The 18,782-nt window shown below is 40.7% G+C and overlaps 1 protein-coding gene across 1 annotated transcript; it reads right to left on the bottom strand.

Moving 5' to 3' along the window:
• Positions 1-82: 82 nt before the first annotated feature.
• Positions 83-7,698, bottom strand: nr2e1 (nuclear receptor subfamily 2, group E, member 1). The gene is made up of 9 exons (XM_080881864.1): positions 7,084-7,698; positions 4,312-4,457; positions 3,452-3,539; positions 2,870-3,105; positions 2,258-2,404; positions 1,805-1,901; positions 1,568-1,717; positions 1,250-1,355; positions 83-768 (listed from the first exon to the last, which is right to left on the bottom strand). The coding sequence occupies exons 1-9, from the start codon at positions 7,142-7,144 to the stop codon at positions 606-608; spliced, it is 1,194 nt and encodes a 397-aa protein (XP_080737990.1). The 5' UTR covers positions 7,145-7,698; the 3' UTR covers positions 83-605.
• Between the last annotated feature and the right edge of the window lie 11,084 nt (positions 7,699-18,782).

Raw genomic sequence — 18,782 nt, forward strand, 5'->3', positions numbered from 1 at the left:
GAGGCCTCCGCAATGCTTCATGGAGCTGACGCCTCATCGGTGCATTTGGTTTCAGCACCGAATTGAGGAACAGCGACTCGCATCTCCCCCCCCCCCCCCCCCCCCCGGATGCTGCTGCTTCTTCTTCTTTTTTTGGTTTCCTCCGTTGGGATTGAACACAGAAATAAAATGGTGAATTGGTCGTCAAGCTCATTGGTCTCATAGACACTCGGAAAAAATCAAAACAAAAAAAGTCTTAATGTACAGCGTTTCTTTAGGAAACGTGCTTGGCAGGTGCTCTCCAGAGCCTTAAGGCGACATTTAAACGCTGCAAGCTGTTTTGGCCACAAGATATTGCAGTTTTCAGAATCAGACAGGCGGGTCTCTAATGAAAGGTACATGCTAATCCTTGACTAGAGCAACTGTTAACAGGCTAAAGTTGTGATCCGGATGTGTTCAATGGAGCCTAAGCCTAAATAGGCTGTATTAAGACAGCCCGTAAGAGATTTTGTGCCGTGGCTACACCTGCTATGATTTGACAGTCTGTGTTGATTGTTCAGTGGGTCTCCTCGTGGGCCTCCAGTCTTTTTTTCCCCTCCTCACGCGCCCCGGCAGATGGTGAGAATTCATATATCGCTGGATTTGTACATATCGGACAGGAGCCTGGTGATGGGAACGTTGCCGATGGTCTTTTTGAAGAACACCTCCTCTATGGTGGACGGGCTGACAGAGCGGAGGGCCGGCAGCAGCAAGAGGAGCTTACCAAAACGACACGGCTGAGTCGGGTACCTGAAACACAACTGGTGTCAAAAACAGCCTTTTTGTCCGGTTCCATTTGCAGACTGTCTGTTGCAGCCTGTCCAATTACCGCACACCTGTGACAAATAGCTCCTACTTAGCTTGAATACGAGCTTCATCTGGTGCACCTGCACAATTACAGGAGGCTTATTGCCTCATTAACTTTATAATGAAGCTGGCAGACTATAGCCAGTTGACACGTGCGTAAAGCATGCTTTATCTTAGGATGAAGAGATAGATAGATAGATAGATAGATAGATAGATAATGGCCTGTATAGCGCTTTACTTAGTCCCTATGGACCCCAAAGCGCTTTACACTACATTCAGTCATCCACCCATTCACACACTGGTGATGGCAAGCTACACTGTAGCCACAGCTGCCCTGAGGCGCACTGACAGAGGCAACTGCCAACTCTTGAGCCACGATCGCCAGATAGATAGATAGATAGATAGATAGATAGATCTCTTTTACCTGGTGTGTATATAACTGTTGAGAGTGAGCTGGGCTTCATCTTGCAGAGCAGCAATAGCGCTGGCGTTGCGGAAACTTCTTAATTCTGTGTTTCCATGCGTAGGAACTGTAAGACAAGAGGCATCACTATAGCTGTTAGAAATCTGCTGACATGACACTGCTGTAATGACATGTCATATATTCTCTTCTGTCTTCCCAGATTGGCTGTAGTTGTATGCAGCAGAGAAAGTTGAGGTTTGCTTTGGTAAATATGGTTATTTCCGGTAAGAGTCTTTACACTGTGTCAAACATTCGGGCAGTAATTTGCGAGGTACTCACCAGCTTTGAATGTCACGATACATTTCAAGCAGGCGAACTCGGTCGCGTCAAGGCGCATCTGTCTGAATCTGGTGACCACCTCTTGAAGCGCTTGAATCTCAGACATAATCTTGTTCATCCGCTGAGACTCCGTGTTTTCAGTGTTCATCCCTTTGGATAAATGTGAAGAAAAGTTTTATTATGCACGACAACAGCTGCTCGCTCTTCACTTAAAATTCTCTCGTGCTTTGCATATACCAGAAACAGCGAGAAGAGTTGTGGAGTCCACGGGAATGGCCCACTGCGCGATGCCCAGAACAAATAATTCTCTCCAAGCGTCCTCCAACAGAATCAGCTGTAAGGGGGTATTTTAAGTGTTAAACTGTGCACAACACGCAACAATTAAACCATTCAAAGTATTTGAAACTTTTTGAATGGTAAAAATAACAACATAAGATTAATAATTCCTTCTTATTTTTCCATGTTGTGTGCAGGTTTTAGGGCTTGGTTGGGAATTATTAGATATGCGGTTTTCAAATCGATACTATCAAATTCATGACATTAATTTAATTAATTTAAAGCGTCTGTCTGCGGACCAAATACTTAATTGGCAGCTGTTCACCATTTCAAACCCCACAGGGCGCTAATGGCCTGTTTGGGGATCATGTTTAAGCATCATTCATTTGGAGAATGAGTCCAAATCGTGGCTACCTGATCAGATAAAGGGAGGGTGGAGAACGCGGGGACACTTTTTGCCCACTTGATGCTCATGAAGAGAAGACGCGCAGCTGACTCGCACACAGATTCCGTAGCCACCTCGTACAGATACATCGGGGTGCCACTGACCTCGTGGGGATACTGCAGAGAGGGAAAATGAAAATGTTGTCATTGTTTATGTCAGAAAGAAACGCAGGTCGGAAAACAGTGAACAACAAAGGTCGAATTCCAAGCCCCAGCGCCCAGTTTTATAATGATTAGTGTTGCTTGTGGTGGATTTACAGTGAGAAATCTAATTGGCGGATTTGTTGGTCTTACAGGCTTTTAAATCTGGAGAGGAATTTCAACTTCTAACCCTTGTGTTTAAAAAAAAAATGTTTACTAATTAATCGCACAATAACGGTTTGGAAGAAATACAAACATCTAACATTTTAAGGAATTCTACATCTAGAAGTGATTAAATGTAAAACTATGCATGGACTGCGACACGAGAGCCAAGAAATGATTGACTTCTATGCTCTCATTCTTTACTTGAAGGTCTAAAACTCTTTGAAGAAAGTGTACGTTGTAGCTATTAAATTGCGTAATCTTAAAATAAAAATCTACCTTAGGAGTTGGCTGTGCTAGACCCACGATGGCCTGTCTTTCCGGTGTAGTGGCTACTGTGCTCATCTCCAAGTTGTGCGGCTCCAGCTGGGTGACAGTGGTGAAAAAAGGAGGACCGGGTAGTGAGGATCCGGGGAAATGTGCCGAGGAGCCATTCACCTCTTTGTGGCCCCGGAAATACAGAGCGACCTGTTTGCGAATTGTAGATGTCCGTGGCCCCCTCTCATGCTGAACGGCTGTGGAGCAGGACAGTAGGAAGGCAGTGTGAAAGAGAGCAAACTGCTTATTTATCAGGATCGTTAATTGCATTCTCCAGGAGCAATCCTGGGTTTATTTTATTGAACGAAAGCTGCTCCTTAAAGTGCAAATGTTCTGCGTGAAAGAAAAAAAATAATGAGCTTCTACCAGCGCTCCCAGGAGGTATAAATAAGATCTCCTTTAAAACAAGCAGCAGGTAATTATCAACTTCTTTTCAGCTTTGATTAACAGATTTTATACACTTTTTTCTCCCCCGAATCCAATACTGTCCTACTGTACTGGCGTTTCTTTGCTCAACGTGATAATTCAATTAAGCTCGTTTACCGTCTTTATTCATGTTCACTTCCAGACACTTTTTCAAACGACAAGCTCGGCACTGGTTTCTGTGAGTTTTGTCTACGGGACAACCACCCTGTACAGAGAGAAAAGGAGAGGGGGACATAAAAAGAGGAAGGGGTTACAGCTTCTAGTTAAAATTCTCTTAGCTTGCAGGAGAGAAAAAAAAGCTTCTTGCTATTATCCTCCTGGGAGGGCAATCTCCAGGTGAAAGATCGTACTATTATCTTTTAGTTATGGAGGTGCTCCCCTGCGGCTCCAGTGTGGCCTCATCCCGCAGGATAAGTACTCTATCCCGCCCTCTGCCGCCTAAATCCTCGGCTTCGAGTCATCACATTAGATTGGATTACACCTGATATATTACAGCAGCGCGGCACTTAGCCCAGTACTTAATGGTCCAGGCATGACATAATTAGGCTCATCAAGAGAGACTTAACTCAGCGCCAAAAAGAAAAGCAAACAGAAATCAGCTCGTAAAATGTGCATTACGCGCGTAAAACGCTTGGTATGTTTTGTGGGTGAAAATCAGACACCTAGGGAATATAAAGAATAAAGGACGAGACAAATTCTGTGCAGGGTGCTAACTTTATTTGGAAAATGAAAGAAATTGCTCCATATTCATGGCAATGATTGCGTACAGGTTTCTCACTTAGGCTTGATTTGATAATTCCTTTGCCTGCTTGTTTTCCCGCCTTGCTTGAAATTCTATTAAAAATAAATAAATAAAACTACTTAATCGAATTTGAAAAGCGCAAATAGTAGGTGCATTTAACCACAGCCAATTCAGCCTCGTGTAAAAAGCAGGGAAATTTAGTTACGAGCTTGTATAAACTTAAAGGAGGCCTCACCTGCGAGCCAGATTTACACACATAAGTCCGATTTCTGCGGATGCTCCTCTTGAAGAATCCCGAGCAGCCATCACAGGCGTAAACACCATAGTGTTTCCCTGAGCTGCGGTCACCGCACACTTTACATGGGATGTCCAGAATCCGACCTGGGAGAGGTCAAAAATGTCAAGTAAATGATGTGCTCACTGAATTACGAAGCGCACAGTTCAGTTTTAAATCAAAACATTTTGATGACATTTTGTAGCGGTTGCTCGCGTAATCGCGGGATTTATGAATAAATATGATGGAACAAAGTGTTTACAGTGTTTTTCCAGAATAAGTTGGTATAACAGTTTTCAAAGTTGACACACTGGCTGCAGTTCAGCGGCCGACCTGCAATTATGTGACTTTACACCGACCCTATAATCAGTTAAAAAGTACCATAATCGAGCTCATATACACTGAAGCAATGAACAAACTGTCCTGCATGTGACTTACTTATGTCCGACAACTCCACACAGCCACAGACACGCTCTCACACTCATTACACGCACACTGGACAACGCCCCGCGTCTCATCCGAGCACGACCATGGGAATTCACTGCGCACATTTTAAGAATAAAGTCCGGTGGGAAGCGTTATATTTGAGCTCTCTAAGACAATACCCCGAAAACGCACAATGGAGACATTAGGGGAAAGTGTTAACTTAATGATTTTCTCCCATTGAACCTCGTCTGACTGCCTGGATCTCGACAAGCTGCCAACTCCACTTCATAATGGGACTCGACAGCTGCTTTATCCCACAGGTCTATAGGCCCCAGGATTAGGGAGTGACACTGCACCATGAGAATAATGCGTACCAACTCGTTTCACCAACTCAAATGAAGTGTATGTAAATCGACCCCGGTGTAGATGAAAAAATGTGATTTTTTTGTGAAGATTTTGTATTCAAATCTCTTAAAAAGAAGATATTTGTATGCATATGAGGCAGTCCTTTTTTTATTCTGGAGGGAAAAGCCGTCTATGTAATTACACTGACGTTTTGCCACCTGCTCATTGATTCACCAGTGACCCGTCAAAAAGGGTAGCATGGGAATAACTACTCAGCAGCAAAAACAATGACTTCAGGAGAGAGTTATAGGACTGGAATTGGCTGTTTATTAAGAATCAAAACACCCTGTAGCCCTTTAAATGTACGCAAAAGACATTTAATTGCTGTAACATGCAATAAAAAGTCATTTTAAAGTTGGATTTAAACATTTTATTGTTAAACAAAATTTGGTATTTTGGTACCCAACTTGTCCTTAGTAATTGGAGAAATTTACGCTCAACATGTTCCATACTGGTCCTAGTTATTATTATTATTATTATTATTATTATTATTATTATTATTATTATTATTAGTAGTAGTAGTAGTAGTAGTAGTAGTATCACTGTTGTTCTTTTATTTTCTTGTTTTCTAATTTTTTTAAAAAATAAATCATTCTTTTTTATTTTGTTTTAACAAACCTTTAAAACCAAAGCTAACCAAATCACATTTTCATTGACACAGCCCCCAAATTAAAATTTAGAGTTTAATTAAACCGCGGATGACCGAAAGTGTAAACATTTTCAACAAGAAAAAATGTCCCCCCAAATATTAAACGATGGTCGCTGGGAGTCAATTAAATAAAAATGACAGACAATTTTGTTGTGAAAGGGGGAAATGTATTTAACTTCCCGCTGTGGGGGTCCACTGCGTCTCCATTGTGAGCAGTAATTGCTTGAAGATATATGGCATATTCTATTAACGTAATCACCATCAAGGCGAAAACCTGCTAAAAGAGTTGGAAATGAAGTTTTAGGGAGAGAAAGAGCTGTTTCCTCTGACCACTCGGTAGCGTGGCTGTGAACTTGAGTCACAGCAATGCTGTGAGTCGTTTTATTCTCATTTGAAAACACACGTTTACATCGGCCGAGCACAGATTTTAAAAGCGGCGGCCTGGTGTGAAAAAAATGTGGTAGCTCTAAAAGAAGCATCAAATGTGAATTCAACAGAAATGTCCATTCTTTGGAGAGAGAGAACAATAGCCTACTTTAGGCCTATATTATGATCTGAGTCCGCCTTCATTTGAATTCATAATGAGGCCTAGCAGAGGGATAATTGCAAGGGTTAAGAAAAAAAGGATCAGAAAATAATTTGATAGGAAAGTGTAAATCTGCTTGAAATTTATTACTATTTTAAAAAAAAGTCAGTAACATGATTTAAAGCGCTTCAGGAAACTCAAATGAGGGATTCAGAAATGCGCAAACACATTTCAGACATAAGAGAAAAAAATCTCGTGCGCAAACGGGATTTCTCTTCATGTAAGATTGAATGATACCCTGCATATTGCGCTGTTACTCTTTTTAAAGGCTGAAAATTAAATTGCAGGCAACAAGTGTCATCAAAGGGAAGCATGTGGGGCTTTTGAAGAGCAGTGGTCGGCAAATGAATGTGGCTTATTATTTTCGCTTCCTTCTTATTTTGTTTCTCGAAATCTGTGAGCAACATTACAAAATAAATTTTACACATGATTTCCTTTCATTCAGGAGCTTTGTTATCCGGGGATGTTCATGTATTGCATTCTGAGACGGCCGACAGCCAGTCCCCATACTCACAACTTTGTGATCATGAGGTAGAGTCGTGAGAAACATCTTTAAAGACACCATGGACTCACTCACTCATTTGTTATACCCGTCGCTACTGTAGACCTCCCATTATCTATGCCGTGTTCTTCAGAGGAATCGGAGATGATGATGAACAAAACTTACTTGATTTGACATTCAGAATATCCAAACAGCCACTTGTTGAACCGGTGGGTTTGCTCATCATGGATCCTCGATATTTTAAAGAATCTGGATAAAAAGTGTCCCTTTTCTCCTCTTCTTGTGGACAGAAACAATGAAGTTTGTGACACTTAATCACTTGTGGTTTCTCGGTTTCTTTGCCAGCAGCGACGAGAAACACAAGTCAAAGTCCCGAAGCCAAGTTGATAGAAAGTCAGCCTCCGATCGATCGAGAGCCACAAATTAAAACATTAATTATACATTTTATCAGGGATCTTTGCCCTCGACGCCGAAGATTCCGGAGAACCAGGACTGGATCCCCGGGCAGCAGCCGGTAAACGGCAGCAGCAGCTCTCCAGCTAGTGGCGCAGTAGCCGGTGCGTAAAGTTCGAGTTGGAAAAACGGTGGCTGGAGCGCATCCGATACTGCCAACGCGGTGGCGAAGGGAAAAAAGGGGCAAATTTCCGATTTTCTTACGGTTGAAAACTTGTTAAAACCAGGACACGATGTGACTTTATGGTGGGAGCCTCCCGAATAAGCCTTGGTAATATTTATGAGAAGTGTCAGGGGGAGGCTGGAGGGTGGAGATCTCCACTTCCTTCATCCACTTGGCTTTCTACTCCAAACTCCATCCTGACGTCACTGGCGTGCGAGGGAGTGTGTGTGCGCTTGAATGTGTGTGCAAGTGCTGTGAAGTGCCTTGCTAACGGAGCCAGATCCACTGCAGACAAAACACACATGTTGCATGTTTTCCTGGACTGCATTTGCGATTTTTACTGTGTAGAACTCTTATTTATAATAATAATAATAATAATAATAATAATAATAATAATAATAATAATAATATGACCGAAAATATTCAAAATGTGTTTAAAATATATAATCGCATATCCTAAAGAATAAAAAGATAAAATAAAATGAAATAAAAAAGTAAAAATGATCCAAACTGTTGGGACCGTGGAGATGGCTTTAAGAGGCTGATTACTGTAAATATTTTCGGGTATGCTAAGGTATGCTGACCACTAATAAAAGTGTATTACCATATGCAGGGAGGTGGGGGGTGAGGGTGGGCTGAGACCTTCAACAGTCAGCGCTCCTCATTTCCTACACTAGCACAAAGACATTTGTGTCTGGTTCCTCGTACAGTCCTCCAGATTAAATGCTTGGGCTCCACCACATACGTAGCAGCGGTCAAGACAACTGTCATAAAGCTGAACTTTGATTTTTAAAACACTTTATTGCGTATTTGATTCTTTAATAAATATAAAAAAGGCTAAAGAGACGACAAATTTAAAAGGTTCATACAGTTAAAAGTTGTAAAATATCCATCTCTCCCCCGTTTTCTCGGGGGCGTTGGTGTAGTTTTGCTCCACAGTCTGCATTATCTTTCCTCTGTTAGTGGCTTATTGGAGCTCGTTAGGTGGGCAGATACACCATGCAGACACACTTTGGGACCTTGTAATATAACTTATTAAAAAAACAAGGCTTCTAGAAATTAATGTATTTTTTTTTTAAAGAACCTTTTATTAAATGTAAAAGGTAAGCATTCATTTTTAATTTAACAACCATCTTTAAATACAAACTTGGGAAAAATGTGAAATATAAAAAGTCATACATATGGAATATATAAACACACTTAAATATATTTGCTTTTCATTCTGTTTACTTTGATTTTCTTTGACGATTCATGCAAACCTACCGCTGAACTTCATGAGCCCTTCACATTTAAGATTTTACTATTATCTTTTAAAATGTTAGATCGATTTGCACTCTTGCACTTTAGCTTTTTTAGTTACAGCAAAAGAAATGGGCAATAATAATATTAATAATAATAATAATAATAATAACTTTTGAGATCTATCTATCTATCTATCTATCTATCTATCTATCTATCTATCTATCTATCTATCTATCTATCTATCTATCTATCTGCCTCTGTAGCTGCCATTCTCTGTAGTGGGTGATCCGGTTTTGGACATGAAGGTGCAGACCACGGCCGGCTGTCCGGGGCCCACTCATTGACACACTGACCTTGACAGCTTGTTGCGCTTTCGCCGGGTAACTCCAGAAATCCATATTCTGTTTTAATTGTGTTCATTCCCACGGTACACTGAAGGCCATATGGACTCACAAAGTGTCGATTTAAGCGGACAGGGGCGAGGCGGAGAGGCGTAGTTAATTGCAATTAGCTTTTGTCGTGTCTTTCAATCTGCCCTTTAGCTGAACGGCTCCGGCTGGAGCCTAACAAGCCTGAGGAGAAATCATTCTAATATTCCTTTGATTTTCCTGAGGGGGCTCATAGAAAGGCCCTCTGTAGGACGTTTATAGACGCAAATTGTGTGTTTTAACTATTCTCTGAATAGGCCACTTATACTGTAGAAATTTTTTAATTTTAAGTTCCCCCCCAGACTTATTTTTGGCTTATTTTTGCATTTCCTAAATTATTAACTTTTCAAAAGAAATAAGATCCAATAACTTTCCTTAACGAAGACATAATCAGTAATCGATAACAGTTTTCATTTGTTTCTAAATGCACGTGAAGTGGTGTATGTGTGTGAGTGTGTGTCTGTGTGTGCGCATGTGTGTGGGTGGCTGCTGGGTTGGGTGAATGGTGAATGTGTGACATAATCTCCTTAACTCGTCCTAATCCTCGTCATTCACTGATAGCCTTTACACAAATATAACCAACATCATGGTTGCCCGGGCTGCCTTCTTTCACTTTTTTTGTATGAGTGACTCTCTTCTCCTCCAGCAGTCAATGAAATGTGGCCAACAAAGGGGGCAGTGGATTGTGTATCTGTTTTTTGGGGAGGGGGATCTCGGCATCAGTATGCGGATACTTGACATACTATAGTATAGACTTTAACAACGAGAAAAGAGTGAGAGTCCAACAGAAGTCAGCGCAGAACAATGCAGGGAGACCGCGGTGTGTGCTCAATGTCTGAATGAGTTTCGAACAATGAGAAAAAACACCTGCGAAAACATCACATATCAGACAGAAAGCGGATTTTATATTCTTGGATTGTGCACCTGTTGATTTTTAAAAAAAATTATTAGAACATCCAATGTTTTGCTCTTTGGGGAATCTTCAAATAGATCCCATCCATTAGAGTTTATCCATCTTTTATGTACTGCTATCACTGTGGAGGCCCCCCGAACCGACCAGGCGTAAACCAATTGGCTTTGGAGAGAAGTCACTAAGCCCCAGAAAGCAAATAATAGGGAGAATTCAAGTCGACCAAAGGCCCCAGCAGCCGTGCATCTCTGAAAACTGGCCAGGGAGATCATCTTCAGTCATCTCATAGCCTACAGACACTGATCGTGTTTAGCCGAGGAGGTTGGTTGTCTGGACCGTGAAGAATCACTTCATCTGCTATGGTAATGACAGTGATTTTCTGAAAACATTCCACTGGTTGAACGCAAAAAGGTTTGTTTGGCACATTTCCGAAAACGGCAGTTGAAAGATCTTCCCCAGGTACTGTTAATATCCAATAACCTAAAATATGATTTAACGTCCCAAAGAAGTGGAAGATAATCAGTCTGATTTCAGCACCACGGACAGTTCTTCAATAAGAGTCACTGAATAGATGCAGATTACCTGTCCGAGCGATTCTTCAACATTTTAAGGGGCCCGCAGGTTTCCACTTGCACATCGGACCACATTTGGCTTCCCAAATTGTTTTGATGGCAAGTCTTAAATCGAAATTACTCAAGACTCACGAATGGTGAATCACATTGGACATATTGAAGCAACTGCAGGTGAGTTATAATGAGAAAACAAACTCAGTTCCCTCAGTTGCAACATCAACTCTCTATCTAAAGGATGTTAACGCTATGAGTAAGCAGCTGATCAGGTACAGTGTGTACAGCAACATGCTTCTCTTGGAAGGTTTGGAGTCAGCAGTTCTTTCAAAGTGGTTATTAAAGTGGGCGTTTAATGCTTCAGGAGCACAGTGTTGTTGTCGTGCTTGCTCATCTAGGAGCACGCTGTCTGTGAGTACAGTAAAACTATAGCCCTCCTCCTTAAACCCCACAGGCCTATCCCCGCATTCCTCCACTGCCACCGCGCCACCTCGTTAGCTGCAGTGTAAAAGAGATGCTGGCATACCTGTGCGTGCGCACAGACAAACCCATGTGCGCTTACACGCATTCACATACACACGCCAAAGCCCCCCCCCCCCCCCCCCCCCCCCCCCCCAAACCACCACCACCACCAAAAACACAGACCCAAGACCCAAACCCAGAAACCCACAAGTCGGTGCGGTGCAGTTGGACGCTCTGACAAATCTATTTGGGGCAAATTGTCAGTGAGAAACTTCCGCTCGAACTGCCGTGGACAAAACTGGCTGTTGGGGAGAGCAAATCCCGCTGCATGAGGGTGGGGGACAATTGGGGGCGAATGTGTTGATGTGCGGCCGGTGGCTGGGGAGGTACAATGGACGGATTAGTCAGTCCCCTGGCTGACTGATTTGAGATGGCTCCTCTCAGCCTCTCGCCGTGGGGAGTCCCATTGTCCCGCTTCTGATTCCCACTTCTCACAAACTCCAAACAAAAGTCAATCTCTTTCTCAAGGGGGGGAAAAATATCGACCCGTGTTTCAGCTGGGGAAAGTGACTCAAAAACTTATTTGCAAGAGATGACTGACTCTGTAACTCCCCTTCCACTCTTTATGTCTTTTTCCCTTCTCTTGGAGTCCTCTTCATGTGCAGTCTTTATTGACCGGCGGTGGTTAGCGAGACGTTGAATGATCCCAGTTTTTCAGACTCGAGTGGGGCTGGGGGCACCTGTTGGAAGCTTAGAGGCGGCTTTGCGGCCGAGGTCATTAATATTAAAATATACAGAGATGCCATCACGGGCTGGTCTGAAATCGGTCTGATGTCGCCCCTGGGTTCCCTCTCTGGATGGACCTCTGCTTTCAGTCACTCGTGAAGAGCTTTCTTTTCTTTTTCTGTCTTCTCTTTTTCTTTTTTCCCTCCCTGAAAAGACTCGTTAACAAATTATGACAGCTGAGTAGAGGGGCTTAGTCTGTTCAGACTGCAAAGACAAACATGTGAGAGCCGAGGAGCCCGCGATGTGATCAGTGTATCTACAGTTCATTTATTATTCTGCCTGTGGTGTGTGAAAGTGTTCGGATTTCCAGAGCTGAAAGGACACGTTTCAGTCATGCAGAGGTGACTGGACTTGATTAGATCGGTGGGTGAGTTGTACAGGCCTGTCTCTTTGTCTGTCTTTAAGTTCGTTTTGAACAATAAACTTCACCTAGTTAATGAGTTTATCTTTCATTTATTTGTGTCTAATGCTCATTTAAAACAATCAAATCTTTGATTGTCTTTTTGTAGCTACAAAAAACAAGCAAAATGAGTATGAAAAAATGACACTTTCGACCACATTTACCCTCATTTTCAAAGTCATCAGTTTAACTTTAAGTTGTTTATTTGATTTCTACATATTCAGTTTTCATTATTTTAACATCAGTGGGACATCAAAGGTTTGATCTACTGCCATCAGAACTACTGATCAAACCACAACAGGTTTTGTGAACCTGTCCAAAATATCTTGATGATCACAGGTCGTAAAAACAAGACATAATATCGTACTCATTCATTAACTCAATAACAGAGTGCATAGTAATTTATCAAAAATAACACAGTTTATAATTCATCTAAGAAAGCGTTCTAGACTAGTTGTGATGTCACAAAATCATGTTTATCTACAGTATCTAAACCTCTATTTTTCAGTGAATGAATTTGAAAACAGAAATCCTCAACATACAATCGAGGAAACAATCAATCTAACAAACATGCCAATTAGCAACACACATTTTCGAGTTGAGAGGGACTTTAACAGTTTGCTGCATCAGTGGCACTTTGCAAAAAATGATTTATATATATCTATCTATCTATATCTATATCTATATACACACACACTTTCTCCCACTCTTAGTCCCTCACGGTGTCTAAATGACTTTGTTTAAGAGGCAGCAGCAGTGAAAGTACTGGTCGCGGTCGTCGCACAGATTAAGCAGAGACTAGTCTTCGTCTACTCCTTCCACAGCTGCCATTTACCTGGAGTCCCTCTGATAGTCATTCTGCTGTTTGTCCAGCTCTGTTCAGCAGTCAGTCTTGCTTCGCAGCCCTGCTTCTCCTGATGTTATCCTGCAGACTCCACAGGTCAGGTTCAGTGATCACGGTCTGAGGTCACAGCTTCCACCCGTCAGTAACCCTCAGGGCAGCACAGGAGCTGTCATCATGAGCCTCACACTCACCTCATGGGTCTTAATACACATCCAGACACCCAGACGCTAGGAGGACTGATGACCCATTGATAGAATCGGGGCATGTGACTTTGTCTATGGTCAGACCAGGGTACAGTGCATGCATATGGGATGCAGCTCCTTGGAGAACTTCTTAAGTAAATTATATTAAGTAAATTATATAAATTTTTGTACATCACAGAATTTTCAGTCCAAAATTTCATATTTATTATAAGCATGAAGGAGTATTTCATCACCCTCAAGCATAAAGTTTAGCTCATGTGTGCTAACAGGCGTATAACGTCACCTGTGACTGCAGTGGAAGCTGTCTTCAGTGTGTGGCTGCTCAAATTAAACTTGGCCAAAGTCCCAAATAATGCAGTCAGTATATGTTTAAGTAATCTCAATGAGCTAAAGCTCAGCCTTCAGACTGCTCTAAACGCGGTTTCAGATATTTTCTTTCTGCTCTTGACTCTCTATGATGTCAGTTAGGAGGGATCTCCTTAATATGGTAATCTCAGGGATGCAGCTCTTTTTATTTGGTCCACTTTGAATACTGAAAGTCAGAACATTACGAGCACCAATATAGCTCCCCCGTTTGAGCAGGTGGTCCAGATGTCATAAGCCTGGGTTTGAATCTGAGGCTGTTTAACATGTGTCTTCTCAGGGTCTATACTCCCATTCTCACCAATAATGACAGAACTGCAGTTATAAATGAATGAACTAGATCTTTAAGTATGTATGGAGACATAATCTGCCTAAAGGAGGATTTAAATGATTAGAGGTATTTTCCACTGTGTACATTCATTAGTGCTTCTGCAACCCTTAGTATTAGTAGGGTTCTGTCCATGACAATAAAAGTTGATGATCTCATAAAGTTAACACAGCTTCACTTCACAGTTTTGGGGCTCTTTCCCCCATTTTTAATTTTTTTTTTAACCATGCAGTTAATACGAAATGTAAAATATTATAAATGTTTGACAAGATAGGATACTGTCATCTGTTTGCTTCAGCCTATATACGGAACGATCTTTCTAAAATGTTAAACAATCACAATACTGGGTGATAATTTGTTATATGATGACGATTTAGTTGTTTTGTCTCCAGAATGCCAGAATGCTGCCAAATTGCAGCCGCTGCTCAGGCTCTGCTCAAGTTATATTTTACAGTATCGAATTCAAGCCTAGAAAGAATGCAATAATGACCATTTCAGCTTTAAAGGACCAGAAGCAAAATTTCCCCTTATTTTGTAACGTTTAAATGCAGCAACTAAAGTTAAGTACTTGGGTCATGCCATCAAGAATGAACTCTGTCATGATGATGTGTAGTGCCAGTGTTGTAAACTGTATGCAAAGCAATTAGCCCTTAAATTCTACGTGAACAGGTTATGTTAAAAACACTCTTTTTAGAGCATGTTGTACCTCATACGCATATTTGTGGTGCACTTACGGTGTATTGAAAATGAAAATACTTCAGGTGGAATGCATTCATGCATTCAGCTCCTAACATGGACAAGTGCAAGCCAGATGTTTGTGACTAGTATTGTTCCTATCTCTCATGCGTTACTGAGAAATTTCATAGATAAATTTATGCGTTGATGAACTGATTCGAAATTGTGGTTATAATGGTTTCAGCTGTACCAAATTTATGTGACACAAGATATTTATCCTGCTTCTGGAAGCACTGGAACGGCTATTTATTAATTTTGCAATTACAGATGATTACATTTGTGTGTGTGTGTTGTTCTTGCATTCTCTTTCTTTACTTTTCTGTTCTTTTATATTCAAATGGACTGCATGGAGCCTTCATAACTGGAGGTTCTTTCAGTGTATGTTATGATTACAGTGTCATAACCAACATCCTCTTTGAGTTGAGCAAGCTTTACTACCTAGGCTAACCACTTGGATATCTGCAAAATCCATCATCACAAAGCTTGAAAGCTGTTCCTCATGAAAACATGTCATACTGGAGTTACAAGTTTTGTGTATTTAAGGCGTGAAAATCGTGATGCAAACTAGCTAACCTACACAGTTGATGACATAAAGGAAGAAACATTTTCAATATGTAGATGTTGTTTTACCTATTCTATTTGAGTAAGCAAGTATTTATTCACAAAGTGCTTTTTCACAAACATAAAGTCACTTAGTCGTTGTACAACAAAATAAATACAAACTAGGAAGAAACACAATAAAATATAGAAAATTAAAAACAGTTAATAGCATGTAAACAGAATAAAACCACAGATATTTAAGCAATAATAACAAAAGCGTCTCAAAAGAGGGCCTGACTAAACAGACAAGTTTTCAACTGCTTTTTGAAGGAGTCCATAGAAGTGGTAAATTGAAGACTAGACCCCCTTACAGTCCTCAATCTGCAAGCAGGAGTGCGTCTAACAAGAAGTTGAGATAAATGTGCAGCTGGTCGAATTAGTGCTCAACATGTAAGCAGGAGAATTTTAAAAAGAATTTAAAATCAACTGGGAGTCAATGAGAAGAAATCTCAGCACTCTGGAAAAACTCAATTTCCTCCTCACCTGCTTTGTATATTTGAGTATTAAAAACGTACCAATTTTTTCTATACAAACTCTCCCCTGTTTATCAGTGAAGTTTTGAACTGTAGCAAAAACCCCCAAAACAAAACATCCTACGTCTTAAAAAGAGGCTGGGTAACTTTTTCTAACAGTCACTCTCGCAGCTCTGTGGCTTTGTGATGTTTTATTACAATAGTTGTAATGATCTTCCATAAGCCACTGGTCAGCTGCACACCAGATAAGTGAGTGAGAGCACTTAGTGATTGCTTAAGAGTGAAACACAGTTGCTATTTATGTAATACTGGCAAAGTCTCACTTGAAAACAACGTATTAGGTGAAATATGCTGAAAGGTGCATTAAGAGTTGGCAGTAAGTACATTATATTATTGTTCATTACGATATATGTATACTTTTTAAAAATTATACCATAACATCACTATGACTGGGCTCATAGCTGCACCTGTATTTTCACACTGATATCTACTCATAATAAACAGAAAGTTTATTATGAATAAACAATCATCAGTGAAGTGTTGGGTGTGTTAGTAAGAGATTGTAAATTATTAGAAGTGCTTTCATATGTCTTTCTTTTTGGACTTTTTTTTTTTTTTTTTTTTGCAGAATAAACGGTAGAAGTGATGAAAGCAGCTGTGGGACATGGGGGTCCTTTAGAAACACCCAAACAATGATGAGGGCAAAGAGGCACTTATTTTTTTCTCATATTCACTACATTTTCTCAATCACCCACCCCACCACCCAGCAGCTCAGTGCTTTCCCATCCTCAAATTCCCTCAAAGTTTCAGATGCTCACAATTCCACAATGCCCAGATGCTGTCCTTTGGCCCTTTACCCCCCCTCAACCCAGAGCTATCATTCATAACCTTTCTGTGGAGCTGAGAGTGAAAGAGGTGGGATAAGGGGGAAAAAAGAGGGGGAGCGGAGAGCAACATGGCAGCTTATTTAGAAGACTTCCTTTATTGGAACATGTGCAAGCAGTTCACTCACAAAGGACTTAAATAGGATATTTTCTGTTCCCTATAGTTGCTTTCCCCTTTTAAGTGCCGAGGCAAAAAAAGTAAGTTTACAACTCCCTCCTCAATGGGGGCTCTTCACTCTCAGGTTGCGGGGACCTGAGTGACCTAGGAAAGTTAATTAGGAGGCGAACAAAGAGCGGGCTGGAGCAGAATGCCTCGCCTCTCCTCCAGCCAAAGATGTCATCCATTAATTAGGAAAATCTTTAAGGTGGCCTTATTGAATTTACAGAAAGCCCTGTGGTTGGCGGGCAACAGTTTTTTGATCAAGCCCTGACTCAAACAATGCCTTTCTGGAGGTTAAAAAAGAAGAAGAAGGGAGGAGATTGGTGGTAGAAGAAGAGAGGAAGAAAAAGAAACGTATGGGTTTGCGGCGCAGTACAGTTTAATGGTGGGGAAGGGGGGGGGCGGCTGCTGATTGTGACAGCTCAGATTCACATGGGTATGGGGGACATAGTTTGGGAATGATGTCATGCAAAGGCAACCTGGGGGCTTGGGAAGTAAGAAGGAGGGGGTGCTGAGCTTGAGCCACAGGGGCCACTCAAAGTTAACATCTCTGCCTGCATCTGGGCCAAATCCTTTTCTTCTGGCCCAGGAGAGGCTTTCCTGCACGCCAGGCCCTCCACCACTCCTCCCACCGACTCGTTCACAAATCAGGACTTTTCTTTAAAGCTAACCCTTTGCTAACTGACTAGCTAACTGCCTATTCAACCTGAGCTCACTCTGAATAATATAGCTGGATAACATGGGACTACAGAGTAGCACCTGTACTTTTACAAAAAAGTAGTTTTAAGTATACACCTTTGTTACTCTGTCTCCATAATTTTCTGTATTTGAACCAGGGATGAAATTTAAAGCATCTGAGGCAGGCATCAAATTGTAAATACTTGGAATGTGACTTTTAAAAATATTTCGCAGCAGGACCATGCCTAAGGTTTAGAAATCATATTTATGGAGTGGTACCTGTGCCTTTGAAGAGACTAGTTCCTTTAGTTACAGTACAATCAAAACCAGAAGATTTGAAATATGTATATGAAATCAAAAAATATTGAATTTCTATACTTAAAATTAAACTAACACATGGCGAAAGCTACTTACTTAGGCTAACGTCTCTGGTATTACTGATCCACTCCTCATGAGTCACTTATTAACCAAATCCCCCAAACACAACCCATTCAGATAGAATGTCACAGTCTTTTCAAAATAAAAATCATCTAGAGTATGATGCATTGATTTGTATCAATATTTACCGTCTTGGTGTGAAAAATATATATATAATACATATACTGTATATACACTCTCACATTCACGTGAATGAATAGTGGAATTGTAAAGCGCTCTGAGGGTCTTGAAAAGTGCTATATAAATGCAATCCATTATATCTATCTATCTCTACATATATATAGATAGATAGATATTTTTTTTTCTTTTACAAATGTTATGTGTGTATATATATATATATATATATATATATATATATATATATATATATATAGAGAGAGAGAGAGAGAGAGATGTAAAGTCTGTCAATAAATTAATAAATTAATTTATTTTTTTCTGTACAAATGAATTGTTGACATTAGGTGTCTAATGGACTTGTTTTACACTTTTTTGACCACCAGTGGTAGCATAAAGCAACACTTCTTATTCTGCATATTGAAGAGAAGAGGGTTGAAATAATCAACATTTGTTAGCAGTGACTTCCCATAAAGTGTAGAAAACAAACAATAAATGAGCAGGAAAAAGTCCACCAAGCGCTATATAAATACAGGCCATTTTACCTTAGGAGTTTGATATGTAAGCATGTGCATTTGATGTACTTACAATGGAAATCCTAGTTTATTTATTTGATGTCTTTTCCTTTTAAATC

The sequence above is a fragment of the Rhamphochromis sp. 'chilingali' genome (assembly GCF_963969265.1).
Source record: "Rhamphochromis sp. 'chilingali' genome assembly, chromosome: 5".
In the NCBI taxonomy this organism is placed as follows: domain Eukaryota; kingdom Metazoa; phylum Chordata; class Actinopteri; order Cichliformes; family Cichlidae; genus Rhamphochromis; species Rhamphochromis sp. 'chilingali'.